Source organism: Chlorocebus sabaeus, chromosome 26 (assembly GCF_047675955.1).
Source record: "Chlorocebus sabaeus isolate Y175 chromosome 26, mChlSab1.0.hap1, whole genome shotgun sequence".
Taxonomy (NCBI): Eukaryota; Metazoa; Chordata; class Mammalia; order Primates; family Cercopithecidae; genus Chlorocebus; species Chlorocebus sabaeus.
In genome coordinates, this window is record NC_132929.1 from 52,766,732 (window position 1) to 52,788,832 (window position 22,101).

The window sequence follows — 22,101 nt, forward strand, 5'->3', positions numbered from 1 at the left end:
AAGACTGCTATGGCTACAAAAATCAGATAATATTGCACATTTTTCTTCCAAAGTGTGTGAATCCTATTATTTGCTTCTAACCTTTTCTCATTGAAATAAAAACATGTGAAATTTATATTTCAGTTTACTTAATACCATATTCCAGAAAAAAATAATTTTTTGTAAATTAAATAATATTTTTAGCTGTTTTATTAATGGAAATTAATTACAAGTAATTTTGTTTTTGATATCGAGTCTCACTCTGTCACCCAGGCTGGAGTGCAATGGCATGAACTCGGCTCACTTGCAACCTCCACCTTCTGGGTTCAAGCAATTCTTCTGCCTCAGCCTCCAAAGTAGCTGGGATTACAGGCGTACATCCACGCCCAGCTAATTTTTGTATTTTTAGTAGAGACAACGTTTCACCATGTCAGCCAGGCTGGTCTTGAACTCCTGACCTCAGGTGAGCCACCTGCCTCAGTCTCCCAAAATGCTGGGATTACAGGTATGAGTCACCGCGCCTGGCCACAAATAATTTTTATAAAGGAAAGAATATCCTTTACAATGGGAATTATTACAAGTAATTGAGGCAATTAAGGTTTTTTTCAAAGTAGAGTACACAAATACGTGACTATAGTTCTAAACAGAAAACTCAAGTAGAAAATGGGGGTAATCATGAAAGATTTAAGTAATAAAAAACTCCATACTATTCTCTCTTACAATACTTACACGATTTGAGTAAAAGGAAGAAAATTATCTGAGGTAAACTAGATTATTAGTTCCACATTCCATTTCACTTATATTAAAAGTACTCAGAATTTACAAAGGTGAAATTGAGAGGTCTACTCCAACGATACCTTCAAGCCACTCTGCATAAACTTTTCATTTCGATTCAACTCAATGGAAATTTATAAATAACCTTAACTATATGTCAAGCATTATATCAAACATGAATATGCAGGGCTCAAACACTGGAGACTTAATTCTAGCTACCGTGACCTGGCTTGTACTGGACTCATCTAACGCCAAAAGTTGCACAAAATACACAAAGCGACTATTTGAAAGGAACAAAAGCCAACACAGGACTTGAAAGACTATGATGCCTAAAAAAAGGCAAGCACATAAAATTAGCTGTACATTCATTCTGGATACTTCCTTCAGGGTTTATGCCAATTTCTGGCATGGGAGCATAGTGCAAGCAGAGTAGCAGTCTTAGTGAGCTGAGGAGACAGAATCTGGAGTTTAGAGTCATCAAAGTGGTTAAAACTTGAGGGGCAAAATTCTTCCAAGTTAAAAAATCACCAAAAAAGTGAGCTCAGACCTGGGCTATCTTTTTTGGTTCTATATGAATTTTAGAATAGTTTTTTCTAATTCTGTGAAGAATGTCATTGGTAGTTTGATAGGAATAGCACTGAATCTGCAAATTGCTTTGGGCCGTATGCCCATGTTAACAATACTGACTATCCATGAGCGGGGAACATTTTTGCATTTGTTTGCGTTATCTCTGATATTTTTGAACAGTATTTTGTAATTCTCATCTGTAGAGATTTTTCACCTCCCTGTTTAGCTTTTTTATTCTTTTTGTAGCTAATTTGAATGAGACTGAGTTCTTGATTTGGCTCTCAGCTTTCATGTTGTTGCTGTGTAGAAATGCTACTGATTTTTATACATTCGTTTTGTGTCCTGAAACCTCACTGAAGTTGTTTATCAGATCTAGGAGCTTTTGAGCAGACCCTTTGAGGTTTTCCAGGTATAGAACTGTACAATCTGCAATGGGAGAGAATTTCACTTTTTTCATGCTATTTGGATGCCTCTGATTTTTTCTCTTGCCTGATTGCTCTGGCTAGGCCTTCCAGTACTATGTTGAACAGGAGTGGTGAGAGTGGAAATCCTTGTCTCATTCCAGTTCTCAAGGGGAATGCTTCTAGTTTTTGCCCCTCCAGTATGACGCTGGCTGTGGGTTTGTCATAGATGGCTCTTATTGTTTTGAGCTATGTTCCTTCAATTCCTAGTTTGTTGAGGGTTTTTAACATGAAAGGATGTTCCTTTCATCTTTGAAATTGCTGCCCTTTGGATGAGGCTTTTTGTTTTTACATTCTTTGATGCCCTTAAGGGTTTGACTGTAGTATACACTGCGTTCAGTGAACTGGCTTTGTTTCTGGATGACTTCAGCAGTGCTGGGCTGCATGCCCCAGGGGAATGAGACCAGGCCTACGGTTTGGAACCTCAAGGTTAAGCACTTGCTGCACTAGAGTGGCTAAGGTGTTCCCTGTCCGCTGGCAACAATACTTCAATGGCAGGCGCTGGCAAAATCACTTCATCAGCACAGTGGTATCAGGTCCAAGTGCACAGGCTAGCAGTCACAGGTTCCGCATGCATGCAATTGCAGTTGGTAGGGTGTGAACACGTATTCACACACTGGTGATGGCAGTGCAGTGGCAACAGAGTCCACACCTGCACCAGTGCCAGTAGCAGCGTGGTGGCAAAGTCCATGCAGCTGCCAGAAAGTGGTGGGGAGAGGCTATGGGTAGCTGCATGCCAGCAGGGGCCCATCTGCAGAAGCTCTCTGATGGTCAGGCAGGGTCTCCTGGGATAGGAGCTATGGTGGCAGCCACCTAGAAGCACCTCGTTTGGGCATCCAAGTCTGCACTGCAAGAAGGCATGGCCAGGCAGGGACCCTGGGAGATGCCATCAGACCAGGGTGCTCAGATCACACCGGCCCTGTTCCACTGTCAAGACAGCACTGCTGTGTGCAGGTCTGACAGACAACAATGACCAAAGCCACCTAGGGGAACACAGTGAGACTTGGGGATTGAGCATCTCTGGCTGCCCTCCACATCAGCTGTTCCTGTGTCAAACCCTCTGGGCTCTTTGCAAGCTGGACTCCAGTCCCTGCCACCTCTCCAAGCAATTCTCCCTGTCAGCTCAAATGTCCGTAGGAGTCATGGGGTCTCCTGCAGCTAGGATTCCAGAGGTCTGTGATGAGAGTGGGTCACTCCTTGCTTAGTTAGCCACCTCTTCCTCAGGAGAGAGTCCTGGTGCTCTGCAAAGCCAGGCGGCGTTCCCCATTTTCTCCTGCAGCTTCAGCTCAGGGTGGGCCTTCCCTCCCTCTAATCTCAATGCCTTCCTTAGAAGATCTGCTCGGAGCGTGCTAGCCTTCTTGATGGTCTGGTCTCTGGGTGGGAGAGATGCTCTTCCTGGCTGCATCTAGTCAGCCATCTTGGCTCTTCCTGTTTTCCCTTATTTTAACAAGTCAGTAAACCAAATACTATTCAACTACAGATGTGTTCCTGATGGTACATAGGAAGGCACTGATATAAAGCTAAGAAAAATAACTACAGCTTCACATAGACAATAGGGATCAATTTCACAGGCTTAAGTATGAATGTATGAAGTCAGGCACAAAAGAATACATACTGTATGATACCATTTATATGAAATTCAAGGATAGGCAAGAGTAAATAATGATGCAAAAATTCATAGTAGTTAACTTTTGGGGACACAACTAGGAGGGGGCATAAGAGGAACCCAAAGGGTACAACAAATGGTCTATATTATGATCTGAGTGGTTTTATATCAGTTTATACATATGTAAAAATTCATCAGCTATATACTTGAGATTTGTGTTCTTGACTAATGAATGCCATACCTAAAAAAAAAAAGTTAAATGTACACATGCACCTATATAAAGGGACCTGCCCTCAAAGAACCCACAAAAACTTTTCCTGGATGGCTTAAGAGTTGCTTAACAAATATGAATTTCTTATTCTTGAGTAGTTTTAAAAATTTACTATAATAAACAGGACAGCAAATTTACAGATTATCTAGCTATGTCATCCAAGTTTCAAAAAGAGTTAAATGAAAAATATTCATATATATATTTAAACAAATCTAAATTCCATGTTGACAATAATTATGTGTGAAGAAATAATGAATTTCCAAAAGCTTCTAAATGGTATACTGATCCAAAATTATCCTCTTAAGTGAAATTTATGTGGTTAACTGTTTTCCAAGAAATGTGGCATGTCACTGAGTAATTATTTTCCTGCATTATTAAAATATCAATATACCATAACCTTTCCTTATACTGAAATTATGTAAATAACAGCATTAAATTCTTGTTTCTATCTTTCTTGTTAAATTAATATATACACTAAAATAATGACACATTTGTACACTATATTATAGTAGCTATTAAGTGCTAAATTTAGTTTTAAATAATCATAGAAATAAATACAAACATGGAATTATTTATAATAAAACAGCACATATTGGGTACTCAATAAACAACTGTAAATGAACAAAAATAAAGTTTACCACTTCTTCATCTGAAAGTTCACGCCCCTGGATGCTGCTATTCTCTCTCACAGCTTGCTGGTGTTTTCTCCCTTTAACATGGCTAAAAAGATATACCTCCGAAGAGATCTAAAAGCATAAAATCAAAGCAATGTAATCAATATAACATTATATGAATTTTAAACACTACACATTCAGTCCAGTATATGATATGTGAGTTGAGATCCACCTAGTATTTACATATTAGTCTTAAAAATAGTTTCCTCAAACATAATTCTGAGAATCCTCTAGAAGACAAATGGTTAAAAAAAAGACTCAGGAGGCTGAGGCAGGAGAACCGGGAGGAACCCCGGAGGCGGGAGGCGGGAGGCGGAGGCTGCAGTGAGCCAAGATCATGCCACTGCAATCCAGCCTGGGTGACAAAGCGATACTTGTATCCAAAAAAAAAAGACATGCTATAGTCAGCCTAAGAGGAAATTATTTCCTCTAAGTTTGAAGATTCAAGTCTCAGCAGTGAAAATGTTGTTTTCTTTTTTTAGACCTAGTACCCCAAAAATACTGACTTGGGCTATCACATTAAGCAGGTAATCATCCATTTTAACAGTAACTATTTTCTTTAGCACTTTTACTGCTATTCCGAAATGCTGATGTTTCATTCAGAATCATGAAAGAAATCCAAGTCACTCAGCAGATGCCTTAGCATGAGTTTTATTTTATTTTTTGAAACAGAGTCTTGCTTTGTCGCCCAGGCTGGAGTGCAGTGGCACAATCTTGGCTCACTGCAACCTCCGCCTCCTGGGTTCAAAGGATTCTCATGCCTCAGCCTCCTGAGTACCTGGGATTATAGACATGCACCGCCATGCCCAGCTAATTTTTTGTATTTTCAGTAGAGACAGGGTTTCACCAGGTTGGCAAGGCTGGTTTTGAACTCCTGGCCTCAAGTGATCCGCCCACCTTGGACTCCTAAAGTGCTGAAATTACAGGCGTGAGTTGCCACATCTCTCCTGCCTTAGCATAAGTTTTAAAAGACTGGAAGAATATATTTCCATGGTTTCATAAACTTTAGAAGTAAACTATATCATTACAATATTGATAATAACAACTTACCAGCACATTGCAGAGAGAACACTGCTTCTTTCTTTCATAAGGGGTCAGTTTGGGGGCATAATCAGTATTTGCATGTCGCCCACTGCTTAGCTCAGCAGCTTTTTCTTTTCTTTGTTCAATCTGTTCCATGTGCCTTCGAATACTTTCATCATGCTGTAGATGAAGTCAAAGTGCAAGAATTTCAAAAATTATTCAAATTATGGTGAGAACTTGGAAAAATAATATTTCCATTAAAACTTCAAAAATTATAGGAGAATGTCGTTTGTATGGCAACTTACACACTGAAGACAAAGCTTTACACAAAGCCCTTTCATATCAACCACATGAACAGTAATGTTTATTAAAGTGTGCTCCAGGATAGATATTAATAGGTGTTTTACATAACAGGTTCCATGGTCAAATAAATTTGAAAAACAGTAAACTAAAGCTAAACAGGTTTTTAATGTAGAACTTTACAGAACTTCCAGTACATCACTGTAATCTATGACTCAATACACCTAGCTTTTAGTAGGCATCGACTTACAAATTATTTGCCAATAACATACTTTTGAGAACTACTTCCTGGAACCCACCATGGGAAATGTTAACCTATAGGTAAAGCACATGCTTATCCATACAGCAAGCAAGGCCCATCATGACCAATCCTATAACCTACTCCATTTTTATACCTCCAGTGACAATCCTGGGGGAAAAATACTATTTCAGACCTTTGTCCTTACACTCATCTATTTCATATGGCTAGGATGGCATCCCATCTACCTATCTATTTTACTCATCCTCCTTTCAAGATCCAGCTCAGGAAGTGTTCTTTAAAATCACTTCCCTGACCTCTGATACTCCTCATGTTAGACTAAGTGTCCTCTTCTGTGCTTCCACAGCATTTCATGTATGCCTCTCTCTATGTGGAGGTTACGTACTTAGCACCTGAATTTAAAGTAAATGAAGAGTTTCTTAAAAATCAGAACCATGCCTTATCTCTGCATTCCCCTGCCTACCACAAGGCTCAATAAATACCTGCTACAATAAATTTAAATGAATGATAAATTTCTAGGACTATACAAATAGTAAAATACAGTCTTCTAACTTAAGGGTTTTACTATCCCTGTGAGGAGCCAGCATGTAAGTAACTGTGACATAATATGAAACATTCATACTGTTAGAGACTGCCTACAGGTTGTAGTAATACTAAAAATTTTCTAGAAAGTATCAGTTTATCATAATCTCCCAAGCTACGATTATGCAATTCATAAGCACTGAAATCAAGTGAAGCAAATCATAAGAAACATCTTTTAATTTACTTTTGAGTGATTAAAACCTATGAATATAAGAAGCCTACCAGTAATGCCTTCAAGTCATTAACAAATTGCTGGCCAGGCGCGGTGGCTCAAGCCTGTAATCCCAGCACTTTGGGAGGCCGAGACGGGCAGATCACGAGATCAGGAGATCTGAGACCATCCTGGCTAACACGGTGAAACTCCGTCTCTACTAAAAAATACAAAAAACTAGCCGGGCGAGGTGGCGGGCGCGTGTAGTCCCAGCTACTCGGGAGGCTGAGGCAGAAGAATGGCGTAAACCCGGGAGGCAGAGCTTGCAGTGAGCTGAGATCCGGCCACTGCACTCCAGCCTGGGCAACACAGCGAGACTCCGTCTCAAAAACAAAACAAAACAAAACAAAACAAAACAAATTGCTTAGTAAAAACAGGAAATGTTAAATAAACTTTCTTAAATTTTTTTCCTCATGGCTCTACCATATCAAAGTAAACTTAGTTTCCAGATATTCAGTTAGAATGATCATAGCGAAATCATGTAAGTTTTGCTGTGCAAAGATTTAGAATACAAATTAATTCAATTTTTGCTCTACAAAATGTTGATCTCATGCTACACTACAAACCCTAAAATTTCAGTTTAAAAATATGTAATATCCTTACCTTGAGCTGAATTTTTTTCTGTAACTCTTCCATAGCTTCTTGTTGAGCAGCTGTGAGTGCAGCCAATCGTTCTTCCCTGTCTCTGTAAGAAGACAGTAAAAATTATAAACTCAACTGCTTAAAGTAACAAATCTCATGAGGCTCAAAAATACAATTAGGACCCATAGGCTTATATAGTCTAAAGGGCTATTTTTTTAAAAAAAAATATTCTTCTTAGAGTGCCTACTAAATCCCAGGTATACTGCTAATTAAACGTTTGGGAAACAATAGAGATTATCAGTTATGAAATGGACTTCTGGACCCAGGCATGGGTTTAAATATTAGCTCAAAGACTGTCATTTAAATATGGCTGTTGAAAACTATATTTATCTCTATTCCCTTCCAAAAACACAATTAAACCACAAAAAGGAACAGAAAAGGCATAAACTCACAAAAACAAAGAAGAGGAAATAATCACAAAAAATGGACATCAATATTTCAAAAGCTGAGAAGCAATCCTGAGAAAGCTGAAATCTAAGCTTTCAGAGGGAAACTAATAAGCAAGGTGACTCTACTAGCAAAATTCCATTAAGAGTTCAGAAATTGAAAAAACTATTCACTTATGAAGGAAGGGATAAAGGTTGAGGATAAAAATAAGCAGACTCGGAAAGCCTTAAAATACAGCAGGTCTCCAAATCTCCCCACCCCAGCAGAAGATGAAGAGATTACTCCCTAGAGGGGCTGAACAAAAGGACCTGCATTCAGGACAGAAGGCAAATTGGAGGTGAGATAATACACTGAAAACAGAAAGTTTAAGTGAAAATCTACATACTGAAATGGTGAGACAAGTAGCATCCTTCTATTTTAATTCATACAGCATGCATAGCCAGCTTTCCTCACCACTCCCCTCATGTATCCCAGAATTTAAAGTATAATAAATTAAAATAAATAAATAAAAAGAAACAAACTGTTAACACACACACAATGTATAAATATATTTTCTCTTTCATCATCTTAGTTCTTTTAAAAATATAGAACTGTATAAAGAAATAATTTATAAGAGTAATGTTTCATTTATGACATTTATATGTAAGATATGTGAAAATAGTAACACAAGGGGAAGAATGAAAGAGGAGGCCAGAACTTTGGTATAAAGTTGTTCTATTTTAACAAAATTAATTTAGTTTTATCCTAAAGTAGAATATAAGTCAAGATGAATACTATAATCCAAAAAGCAACTATTAAAGTAACTAAAATAATATAATTTTTAAATAATGAAGAAAATAATACAACAAAAAGTGGTTTAATAAAAAACAAAAGGTAAAGGAGAACAAAAAAGACTTGAGACATACAGAAAACAAATATCAAAATGGCGGACATAAATTCAGTCATACCAAAAATTACATCAAATAAGAATTGACTAAACATTCCAATCAAAAGGCAGAAATTAGCAAACCAGATAGAAAAGTAAAACCCAACTATGTACAGCCTACAAGAGACAGATATGAGATACAAAAACACAAAAAGGATGAGGGTATACGAACAGAAGACATACCATGTAAATAGTAGCTAATTTTTGTATTTTTAGTAGAGATGGGGTTTCACCATGTTGGCCAGGATGGTCTCGATCTCTTGACCTCATGATCCACCCGCCTTGGCCTCCCAGAGTGCTGGGATTACAGACGTGAGCCACTGCGCCCGGCCCAGAACTTTATAATAAGTGAGATCACTTAAGATGAAAAAGACAAATTCCTAGGAAGACATGAATTATCAAAGCTGATTCCAGCAGATTATAGAAAAATCTCAATAGACCAAAAACAAGGGGAAAAAAACTTAACTGGTAATTTAAAATCTTCCCACAAAGAAAAACCCAAGCCCTGATGGCTTTACTGGTAAACTCACCCAAACATTTAGAAAGAAATAATACCAATCCTATGGAAACGGTTTCTCAAATACAGCAGGAAAGAATACTTCCCCTTACATTCCGTAAGGCCAGAATCGCCATAACACAAAAGCCAGATGAAAACATCACAAGAAAACTACAGATAAATACCCCTCATGAACATGCCCTTGGCAAGAAGCCAACAACATATAAAAACTATTATATATCACGACAAAGCAGGAATTAACCCAGGAATACAAGGTTATTTTAATATGCAAAAATTAATGTAACATACCATATTAATAAAATAAAGAGTAAAACCCATAGTCATCTTAATGGACCCACAAAAAGAAGGATTTCACCAAATTCAAAGTCCATTCATGTTAAAAGCTCTCAACAAACTAGAAATAGAAAGAAACTTCCTCAATCTATAAACTTTATCAAAAATCTACAGCAAAGATCATACATAGTGGTGAAAGACCAAATGCTTTCCCACAAAGATTGAGGACAAAACAAGGACACCCAATATCACAACTTCCACTGAACATTAAATACAAGGAGTGAACCAGTGCAAGAGGGCAAAAAGAAAAAAAATAAAGGCATCCACATTAGAAATAAAGAACTAAAACAAACTTTATTCACAGATGCCATGAGCCTTTATGTATAAAAAGTACTAAAGAACAAAAATAATAATAATAAAAAAACTACCCAAACTAATACAGACAGTCCCCAACTTATAATCATTCAATTTACAGCTTTTTGACTTTATGATGAGTTTATAAGGACTTAACTCCATCATAAGTTGAGGAACATCTGTAAGCAAGTTTAACAAGGTCATAAAAAACACAGTTGTAGAATGAAATAAATTAAAATCTACTGTATTTCCATATACTAGCAAGAAAAATCCAAAAATGAACCAAAGAAAACAATTCCATTTACAGTAAGCAGCTTTAAAGAGTACTTAGGAATAAATTTTAAAAAGAATTGCAAGACCTATATGCAAAAAACTACAAAACCTTGTTGTCAGAAATTAAAGGAGATCTAAACAGAGAGAAACATCACATTCATGGACTGTAATATACAATAATGTAAAGATGTCAATCTCCCTAAACTGACTTATACATTCAATACACTTCCTATCAGAATCCTGCAAGCTATCTTGCAGAAACTGATAAGCTGAACCTAAAATTTATATGGAAAGGCAACTTTGAAAAAGAACAATGAAGTTGGAGAATTTATACTAATTTCAAAACTACAGTTTTATAGCATATAAACCCTCCCAAGACTAAACTAGGAAGAAGTTGAATCCCTGAATAGACCAGTAACAGGCTCTGAAATTGAGGCAATAATTAATAGCCTACCAACCAAAAAAGTCCAGGACCAGACAGATTCATAGCCGAATTCTACTACAGGTACAAGAGGAGCTGGTACCATTCCTTCTGAAACTATACCAATCAACAGAAAAAGAGGGAATCCTCCCTAACTTATTTTATGAGGCCAGCATCATCCTGATACCAAAGTCAGGCAGAGACACAACAAAAAAAGAGAATTTTAGACCAATCTCCCTGAAGAACATTCATGCAAAAATCCTCAATAAAATATTGGCAAACCAAATCCAGCACTACATCAAAAAGCTTATTCACCACGATAAAGTGGGCTTCATCTCTGGGATGCAAGGCTGGTTCAACATACGCAAATCAATAAACGTAATCCAGCATATAAACAGAACCAAAGACAAAAACCACATGATTATCTCAATAGATGCAGAAAAGGCCTTTGACAAAATTCAACAGCCCTTCATGCTAAAAACTGTCAATAAATTCGATACTGATGGAACGTATCTCAAAATAATAAGAGCTATTTATGACAAACCCACAGCCAATATCTCACTGAATTAGTAAAAACTAGAAGCATTCCCTTTGAAAACTGGCACAAGACAGGGATGCCCTCTCTCACCGCTCCTATTCAACATAGTGTTGGAAGTTGTGGCCAGGGCAATCAGGCAGGCGAAAGAAATAAAGGGTATTCAATTAGGAAAAGACAAAGTCAAATTGTCCCTGTTTGCAGATGACATGATTGTATATTTAGAAAACTCCATCGTCTCAGCCCAAAATCTCCTTAAGCTGATAAGCAACTTCAGCAAAGTCTCAGGATACAAAATCAATGTGCGAAAATCACAAGCATTCCTATACTCCAACAACAGACAAACAGAGTCAAATCATGAGTGAACTCCCATTCACAATTGCTTCAAAGAGAATAAAATACCTAGGAATCCAACTTACAGGGGATGTGAAGGACCTCTTCAAGGAAAACTACAAACCACTGCTCAACAAAATAAAAGAAGACACAAACAAGTGGACAAACATTCCATGCTCATGGATAGGAAGAATCACTATTGTGAAAATGGACATACTGCCCAAAGTAATTTATAGATTCAATGCCATCCCCATCAAGCTACCAATGACTTTCTTCACAGAATTGGAAAAAACTACTTTAAAGTTCATATAGAACCAAAACAGAGCCCGCATTGCCAAGACAATCCTAATGAAAAAGAATAAAGCTGGAGGCATCACGCTACCTGACTTTAAACGATACTACAAGGCTACAGTAACCAAAACAGCATAGTACTGGTACCAAAACAGAGATATTGACTCACAGAACAGAACAGAACCCTTAGAAATAATACCACACATCTACAAACATGTGATCTTTGACAAACCTGATAAAAACAAGAAATGGGGAAAGGATTTCCTATTTAATAAGTGGTGCTGGGGAAACTGGCTAGCCATATGTAGAAAGCTGAAACTGGATCCTTTCCTTACACCTTATACAAAAATTAATTCAAGATGGATGAAAGACTTAAACATCAGACCTAAAACCATAAAAACCCTAGAAGAAAACCTAGGCAATACCATTCAGGACACAGGCATGGGCAAGGACTTCATGTCTAAAACACCAAAAGCAACAGCAACAAAAGCCAAATTGAGATGGGATCTAATTAAACTAAAGAGCTTCTGCATAGCAAAAGAAACTACCATCAGACTCAACAGACAACCTACAGAATGGGATACCCGTCAGACAAAGGGCTAATATCCAGAATCTACAAAGAACTCAAAGGAATTTATAAGAAAAAATCAAACAACCCCATCAAAAAGTGGGCAAAGGATATGAACAGATACTTCTCAAAAGAAGACATTTATGCAGCAAACAGACACATGAAAAAATGCGCATCATCACTGGTCATCAGAGAAATGCAAATCAAAACCACAATGAGATACCATCTCACACCAGTTAGAATGGCCATCATTAAAAAGTCAGGAGACAACAGGTGCTGGAGAGGATGTGGAGAAATAGGAACACTTTTACACTGTTGGTGGGACTGTAAACTAGTTCAACCATTGTGGAAGACAGTGTGGCAATTCCTCAAGGATCTAGAACTAGAAATACCATTTGAACCAGCAATCCCATTACTGGATATATACCCAAGGGGTTATAAATCATGCTACTATAAAGACATATGCACATGTATGTTTATTGCGGCACTATTCACAATAGCAAAGACTTGGAATCAACCTAAATATCCATCAATGATAGACTGGATTAAGAAAATGTGGCACATATACACCATGGAATACTACACAGTCATAAAAAAGGATGAGTTCATGTCCTTTGTAGGGACATGGATTCAGCTGGAAACAATCATTCTGAGCAAACTACCACAAGGACAGAAAACCAAACACCACAAGTTCTCACTCATAGCTGGGAATTGAACAACGAGAACACTTGGACACAGGGTGGGGAACATCACACACGGGGGCCTGTCGTGGGGTAGAGGGAGGGGGGAGAGATAGCATTAGGAGATATACCTAATGTAAATGACCAGTTAATGGGTGCAGCACACCAACATGGCACGTGTGTGTGTGTAACAAACCTACACATTGTGCACATGTACCCTAGAAAAAAAATTTAAAAAAAGAAAAATCAATCAACTAATTACCATATTAACAGATTAAAGGAGAAATTTTATAGAATTATTTCCATATTTAAAAAAAAAAAAACAAACACCAAAGCACTTGAAAAACTCAACATCCACCCAGTAGCATAACATCCCCCAGCTGAACTGCTGCTATACCCTACCACATAGGGCCGAGTTACTGCAGAAGTGTTGAATTCTAGATGCTAGTGCACCTTCCCCTTAAAACTGAACTGAAGTGGGTTCCCACTAATTGGAGACCTCAGGCCTCTAGCACACAGAAACAGCTGACATCTCCCCCAGCCCACATACACCGCCCCCCCCCCAATACCACTGGTGAGACATCACCTCACACTTCCAGGAGCTTTGAGCCTCTGGCATACCAAAGTAGTTGCACCCCCAGCACCACAGCTGATGCAGTACCCCCACCCCCCACCCCAGGGATCCAAAGGCTCTACTGACCCAAGTAGTTATGCCTTCTGGGGCTGACCAGATATGGCAACTTGACTTCCAGGGATTCAGAATCACGACTGAGCTGTGTTCTAGGCCAGAGACACAGTGCCCCGTCTACCGAAAACTGGACGAGTCCCCCTACATTCCAATCTGCTGAGGTACCCTACCTCTCCAAGGAGTGGTCATTGCTGCATTGTTTCCTACCCCAAAGGGCCCAAGATACAGCTGTATCTTGCCATTCCTGGGTCCTTGTTGCCACTGGACCCAGCCTTATAGAGCCTAGGCTATTATATCAAGCCAGGGTCCCAAGTGACCACTGTATACCATGCTCCTTATCACCCAGAGCCTGAGCTACCATGTTACACAGTTGGTTCTGGATCCCAAATGGTGACTCTTCACTGCTCCCCAGGGATTGAGTCTCCAGATACACTTTCTTCCCCAGAATCATGCCAGTGCCCCTCCAAGGTCAGAAGCATTGCTACCTCCCAGCCCCCTGGGCCCAAGCTGCTGGGGTATGCCCCACAGCAACAAACCCTGTGTAGTAGGAGAATTGAATCCACTCATGCCTTGGAGAGAGAACCTATGCCTGAAGTCCCAGGTGCTCTAGTAGTTTCACAGGACCCTAAGCCCAGGAATTTGGCTCCACAGCTGCTCTGAGCCCCTGTGCCCTGTAACCCAGTGCTGCTGTGGCTGCCTGTGTGCAATGTCAGACCTGTTACCAAAAGAGATCCCCTTAATGAAGATTCCCTACTTTGGGGAAAACAAGAACAGGAAGACCCCTACAACCTTTGCCCTAATAACCTCAGCAGCCACCATCACTGATACAGACTCCTACAGTCTAGACCACTGAGGCACTCACAGTGTGCACTGACATTGATCACAACTAAGAAGCTACATGAAAACTACACCACTGCACCCACACAGAAGCAGAGCCACTGTGTCCTATACCCAAGCAGTATTCCCAGGCCCATCTTCAGGTGAAAGTCTTCCCCTTCCCACTCTGTAAAGTTGGAAAGATATGACTGCACTATCAGATGTACAAACAAGGCAGGGTCATAAGAAACATGAAAAGGCAAGGAAATATGAAACCACTAAAAGGAACACAGTAACTCTCCAGTAACTGACCCCAAAGAAACAGAAATCTACAAATTCTCTAAAAAGTAATTCAAAATAATGAACTAAGGAAACTCAGTGAAACATAAGAGAATAAAAACAGACCATTTGATGAAACTAGAAAACTAAACCATGATCTGAATGAGAAATTCAATAAAAGAGATATTTTTAAAAATCTAAATAAAAATCTTAGAACTGAAGAATTCAATGAAATAAAAAAATACCACAGAGGGTTCAACAGCAGACTAGATCAAGCCTGAAGGCTTCTGAACTGACTCAGAAGAGAAGAAAAAGGAAAAAGAATGAAGAGAGCCTATGGGATACCACTAAGCAAACAAATATTCACATTGTAGGAATTCCAAAGAGGGAAAAAACAGAAAAGGCTTATATAAATAAAATAATTGGTAAAAAAACTTCCTAAATCTTGGGACTTAGGAAGAGACAGATATTTACATACAAGTCAATGAAGCTCAAAGATCCTCAGATAAACTTTAGAAGGTTCTCTCCAAGGTACATTATAATCAAACTGTCAAAACTGAAAAGACAATGAAATAATTTTAAAAATAGCAAGAAAAAACTATCAAGTCACATATAAGGGGATGTCCACCAGAGTATCATTGAACTTTTCTGTAGAAACCTTGCAAGCCTGGGGAATGGGATGACATATTCAAGATGATGAAAGGGGGAAAAAAAAAAAATCTGCCGGCTAAGAATACTATACCAAGGAAAACTATCCTTCAGAAATGAAGGAGAAATAAAGTCTTCCCCAGACAAATAAAGTTGAAGGAATTCACTGACACTAGACCTGTGTTACAAGAAATGCTTATTCAAGCAGAAAGAAAATTATAATAATTACCACCATGAATACATGTAAAGTATAAAACTCACTGGTAGACATAAATACTTAGTCAAATCAGAATACTTTGAAACTGTTAAGTGTGGTATGTAAGCCACACATATCTCTATTATGAAGGTTAAAAGTCAAAATAGTCAAAAGTAACAAAAACTACAATAAGTTTTTAAGGAATACATAATATAAAAAGGCAACTATTGTGACATCAAAAACATGACTTTTGGGGTGGACAGTAAAAGTCTAGTTTTTGTATGTGCCAGAAATTAAGCTGTTATCAACTGTTTACTTAACAGTTGTTAAGTATAACAGTATAAGATGTTTTGTATAAGCTCATAGTAACCACAAAACAAAAAAACTATAGCAAATACACAAATAATAAAGATATCATTATTTAATGATAAAGGGGTCAGTTCATCAATGGGACATAACAATTAAAAATTTACATGCACCTAACATTGGAGCACTAAAACTATAAAGCAAATATTAACAAACATCAAGGGAAAAATAGATAGCAATATAATAATAGTAGGGGACTTCAATACCCCACTGTCAACAATAGATAAACTAGAGAGAAAATAAATACTAGACTCAATTGTACTTTGACCAAATGGACCTAATATACACAGGCAGAACATCCCATCAAAAGCAATACATTTTTTTCTAGTCCACATAAATCATTATCCAGGATAGACCATATGTTAAACCACAAAACAAGTCATCTTAACAAATTAAAGAAGATTCAAATTGTATCTATTGTTTCAAATCACTATGATATAAAACTAGAAATCAATAAAAGAAGGAATCCTGAAAATTTCATAAATACATGGCTATTAAATAACATGCTCCTGAATAAGTCATGAGTTAAAGAAGAAATCAAAAGGGAAATTAAAAAATATCTTGGGACAAACAACAATAGAAACACAACATAGCAAAATCTATGGGTTGCAGCAAAAGCAGTTCTAAGAGGGAAGTTTATAGCTTCTGCATAACAAAGAAAAAAATCAATAAAACATTAGCCTAAGGACTGGGGAAAATATATACAGCCCATATATCTAATAAAGAGTTAATATCCAAAATATATAAAGAACTAGGCCAGACATAGTGGCTCATGCCTGTAATCCCAGCACTTTGGAAGGCAAAAGTGGGTGGATCACTTAAGGTCAGGGGTTCGAAAATCAGACAGGCATGATGGCACACACCTATAATCCCAGCTACTCAGGTGGCTGAAGCACAAGAATCACTGGAACCCGGGAAGTGGAGGTTGCAGTGAGCCAAAATCATGCCACTTCACTCCAGCCTGGACAAGAGAACAAGATTCTGCCTCAAAAAGAAAAAAAGCAAGGTAAAAACAAAACAAAACAAAACAAAAAACAAAAAAAACAAAACCAAGCAAAACAGATATTAAAAAAAAACTCATAAACTCAATAGTAGAAAAACAAACTGATTTTAAAATGGGCAAAGAATCTGCCTAGACGTTTCTCCAAAGAAGTCACAAAAATAGTCAGTAGATATATAGAAAGGTGTTAAACATCATTAATCATCAAGGAAATGAACATTAAAACCATTATGAAATACTAACTCACACCCATTAGATGACTATTATCAAAAGGTCAAAAAACAAATGTTGGTGAGGGTATGGAGAAAAGGGAACTCTTTTACACTGTTGGTGAGAGTTTGGCTTGGTACAGCCATCTGGAAAACAGTGTGGAGGTTTCTAAAGAAATTAAAAATAGAACTACCATATGACCAGCTGATTCCTCTTCTGGCAATACACCCAAAGGAAATGAAATCACCACTTCATAAAGATATTTGCACTTCCATGTTTCCTACGGCATTATTCACAGTAGCCAAGATATGAAAGCAAACTAAGTGTCCATCAAAGAAACAATGATAAAGAAACTGTAATATATATATCATTTAGCCCTAAAAGTAACAAGGCATTGCCATTTGCCACAACATGGATGAGTCTAGAGAACATTATCCTAAGTAAAATGAGCCAGACACAGAAAGAAAAATATTGCATGATCTCACTTATATGTGAAATCTTTTTAAAAATTCAATTATACAGAGATAGAAAACAAGATATTGGTTATCAGGGGTGTGCATAAGAGGGAGAGGGCAGAAACAGGGAGATGCAGATCAGAGGATACAAAACTGCAGATATGTAAGATGAACAAGTCTACAGATCTAATGTACAACAAGAGGGCTACAGGTAATAAAACTGTACAGTATTGGGATTTGTGATGAATGAGATTTTAGTTGCCCTGGCCACTAAAACAAAATGGGTAACTATGTGAGAAGATAGATATGTTAGTCTGCTTCACTATAGTAACTCTTTTACAATCAATATGTATTTTACAACAACATGATGTGTACCTTAAATAAACAACAAAAAAAAACTATTTTTTAAAAAACCTAAGGCAGATATCCTTAATAGTTGTGGAAAGCATTCCTTATAAATAAGATGCGCACTAACAAAACAAAAGGCATACAGATGAGGAAGAAAACCCAAACTATATATTGGTAGATGATATGTTTATTTATGTAGAAAATGCTAAAAAAAAATCTAAGATTAATTAGTAGAATGGTTAACAGAACTTACTGAGATTGCTGGAAACAAAATTAATGGTATTTCTAAACACCAGCAACATACAAATTTAAAAGACACTTAAAGAGATTTTATTTATAATTGTGTAACCAGATAAAACAATAACTTAAAAAATCATAAAATGTGTACAAAAGATAAAATGGGAATAAACATAACAAGGATGAGAAAAACAGATGCAATGAAAACTACAAAACATTGTTGAAAGGAACTGAAGACACAAATAAATGGAAAGACATCATGTGTTCATGGACTGGAAAACTTACCACTGTTAAGATGTCCATATTGGCTGCCTCATCCTTTACAAGCAGCCCACCCTGAATTCTCTCTCTTAGTGTATACGTTTACGGAAAAAAAAAAAAAAAAAAAAAAAAAAAGCCATACTTCCCAAAGCAATCTATAGATTCAATGCAATCCCTATCAAAATCCCAATGACTTATTTTTTACAAAAATTAAAAAATTCACATGAATCTCAAAGGATCCTCAAACCAAAACAATCTTGAAAAGAACAAAGAGGCTCACATTTTCTGATTTCAAAATATACTACAAAACTATAGTAATCAAAACAGTATGGGCTAGCATAAAGACAGACATGTACAGTCCAATGAAACAGAACAGAGAGCCAAGAAAGAGAGCCATCATATGTAAGTCAAATAATTTCGACAAGGGTGACAAAACCATTCAATAAAGGACAGTCTTTTCAACAAGAAGTGATGGGAAAATTGAATATGTGCAAAAGAATGAAGTTGAATCCTTACCTTACACCATATACAAAAATTAACTAGAACTGTATCCAAGATCTAAACATAAGACCTAAAACTATAAAAATGTTACAAGAAAATCCAAGGAGAAAACTTCACAACATTGGATTTGGCTATGATTTCTTGAATATGACAACAAAAGTAAAGGCAACAACAATAAAAACAGACAAACTGAACTACATCCAAATTTAAAACTCTTGTGCTTCAATAGACATTATCAACAAAATGAAAAGTCAACCTACAGAATGGGAGAAAGTATCAGTAAATTGTATCTTTGATAAAGGGTTAATGTCCAGAATACATTAAAGAAAAAAAAAACTCTATACCCCAACAAGAAAATAATCAGATTGAAAAATAGGCAAAGGACCTAAGTGGTAACCTCTCCCCAACAATATAAAGAAATGGTCAATAAGTACGTGAAAAGATACTTAAGGTCATTAATCACTAGGGAAATGCAAATCAAAACCAGAATGAGACACCACTTCACACTCTTCAAAAAGGCTATTTTTAAAAAAACAAAATAACAAGCATTGGCGAGGATGTGGAACCCTTGTGCAATGCTGGAAAGAATATAAAAATGGTACACCTGCTATGAAAAACAGTAGAGTTCTCCTCAAATAAGATAAAATTAAAATAAAATTAGTATATAATACAGCCACTTCACTTTTGGAATTAAAAAGCGGAGACTAAAACATGCATTTGTAACACCTGTGTTTATAACAGCATTATTCACAATAGTCAAAAGGCAGAAGCAACTCAAGTGTCCTTCAACAAAGAAACGAATAAATAAAATGTGGTATTATACATACAATGAAATACTATTCAGTCTTTTTTTTTTTTTAATTATACTTCCAAGTTCCAGAGTACATGTGGATAACGTGCAGGTTTGTTACATATGTATACTTGTGCCATGTTGGCGTGCTGCACCCATCAACTTGTCAGCACCCATCAACTCGTCATTTACATCAGGTATAACTCCCAATGCAATCCTTCCCCCGCCCTCCTCCCCGTGATAGGCCCCAGTGTGTGATGTTCGCTTTCCCAAGTCCAAGTGATCTCATTGTTCAGTTCCCACCTATGAGTGAGAACATGCGGTGTTTGGTTTTCTGTTCTTGCAATAGTTTGCTGAGAATGATGGTTTCCAGCTGCATCCATGTCCCTACAGAGGACACAGGCTCATCCTTTTTTATGGCTGCATAGTATTCCATGGTGTATATGTGCCACATTTTCTTAATCCAGTCTGTCACTGATGGACATTTGGGTTGATTCCAAGTCTTTGCTATTGTGAATAGTGCCGCAATAAACATACGTGTGCATGTGTCTTTATAGCAGCATGATTTATAATCCTTTGGGTATATACCCAGTAATGGGATGGCTGGGTCATATGGTACTTCTAGTTCTAGATCCTTGAGGAATCGCCATACTGTTTTCCATAATGGTTGAACTAGTTTACAATCCCACCAACAGTGTAAAAGCGTTCCTATTTCTCCACATCCTCTCCAGCACCTGTTGTTTCCTCACTTTTTAATGATGGCCATTCTAACTGGTGTGAGATGGTATCTCATTGTGGTTTTGATTTGCATTTCTCTGATGGCCAGTGATAATGAGCATTTTTTCATGTGTCTGTTGGCTGTATGAATGTCTTCTTTTGAGAACTGTCTGTTCATATCCTTTGCCCACTTTTCGATGGGGTAGTTTGTTTTTTTCTTGTAAATTTGATTGACTTCTTTGAAGGTTCTGGATATTAGCCCTTTGTCAGATGAGTAGATTGCAAAAATTTTCTCCCATTCTGTAGGTTGCCTGTTCACTCTGATGGTAGTTTCTTTTGCTGTGCAGAAGCTCTTTAGTTTAATGAGATCCCATTTGTCAATTTTGGCTTTTGTTGCCGTTGCTTTTGGTGTTTTAGACATGAAGTCCTTGCCCATGCCTATGTCCTGAATGGTATTACCTAGGTTTTCTTCTAGGGTTTTTATGGTATTAGGTCTAACATTTAAGTCCCTAATCCACCTTGAATTAATTCTCGTATAAGGAGTAAGGAAAAGAACCAGTTTCAGCTTTCTACTTATGGCTAGCCAATTTTCCCAGCACCATTTATTAAATAGGGAATCCTTTCCCCATTTCTTGTTTTTCTGAGGTTTGTCAAAGATCAGATGGCTGTAGATGTGTGGTATTATTTCTGAGGACTCTGTTCTGTTCCATTGGTCTATATCTCTGTTTTGGTACCAGTACCATGCTGTTTTGGTTACTGTAGCCTTGTAGTATAGTTTGAAGTCAGGTAGCGTGATGCCTCCAGCTTTGTTCTTTTGACTTAGGATTGTCTTGGCAATGCGGGCTCTTTTTTGGTTTCATATGAACTTTAAAGCAGTTTTTTCCAATTCTGTGAAGAAAGTCATTGGTAGCTTGATGGGGATGGCATTGAATCTATAAATTACCTTGGAAAGTATGGCCATTTTCACGATACTGATTCTTCCTATCCATGAGCATGGTATGTTCTTCCATTTGCTTGTGTCCTCTTTTATTTCACTGAGCAGTGGTTTGTAGTTCTCCTTGAAGAGGTCCTTTACATCCCCTGTAAGTTGGATTCCTAGGTATTTTATTCTCTTTGAAGCAATTGTGAATGGAAGTTCATTCCTGATTTGGCTCTCTGTTTGTCTGTTACTGGTGTATAAGAATGCTTGTGATTTTTACACATTAATTTTGTATCCTGAGACTTTGCTGAAGTTGTTTATCAGCTTAAGGAGATTTTGGGCTGAGACAATGGGGTTTTCTAAACATACAATCATGTCATCTGCAAACAGGGACAATTTGACTTCTTCTTTTCCTAACTGAATCCCCTTGATTTCTTTCTCTTGCCTGATTGCCCCAGCCAGAACTTCCAACACTATGTTGAATAGGAGTGGTGAGAGAGGGCATCCCTGTCTTGTGCCAGTTTTCAAAGGGAATTTTTCCAGTTTTTGCCCATTCAGTATGATATTGGCTGGGGGTTTGTCATAAATAGCTCTTATTATTTTGAGATATGTTCCATCAATACCGAATTTATTGAGCGTTTTTAGCATGAAGTGCTGTTGAATTTTGTCAAAGGCCTTTTCTGCATCTATTGAGATAATGATGTGGTTTTTGTCTTTGGTTCTGTTTATATGCTGGATTATGTTTACTGACTTGCATATGTTGA

At 37.4% G+C, this 22,101-nt stretch overlaps 1 protein-coding gene across 6 annotated transcripts in view; it reads right to left on the reverse strand.

The window, feature by feature from the left end:
• The window catches only part of SCAPER (S-phase cyclin A associated protein in the ER), a 552,134-nt gene that overhangs the window by 335,518 nt on the left and 194,515 nt on the right, over nt 1-22,101 (reverse strand). For all 6 annotated transcript variants that reach the window (XM_038010211.2, XM_038010215.2, XM_038010212.2 and 3 more), the window contains 3 exons: nt 7,311-7,392; nt 5,383-5,535; nt 4,297-4,404 (listed from right to left, as the gene is read on the reverse strand). In XM_038010211.2, coding sequence (XP_037866139.1) covers nt 4,297-4,404; nt 5,383-5,535; nt 7,311-7,392 — 343 coding nt within the window. The remainder of the gene's footprint in view (nt 1-4,296; nt 4,405-5,382; nt 5,536-7,310; nt 7,393-22,101) is intronic.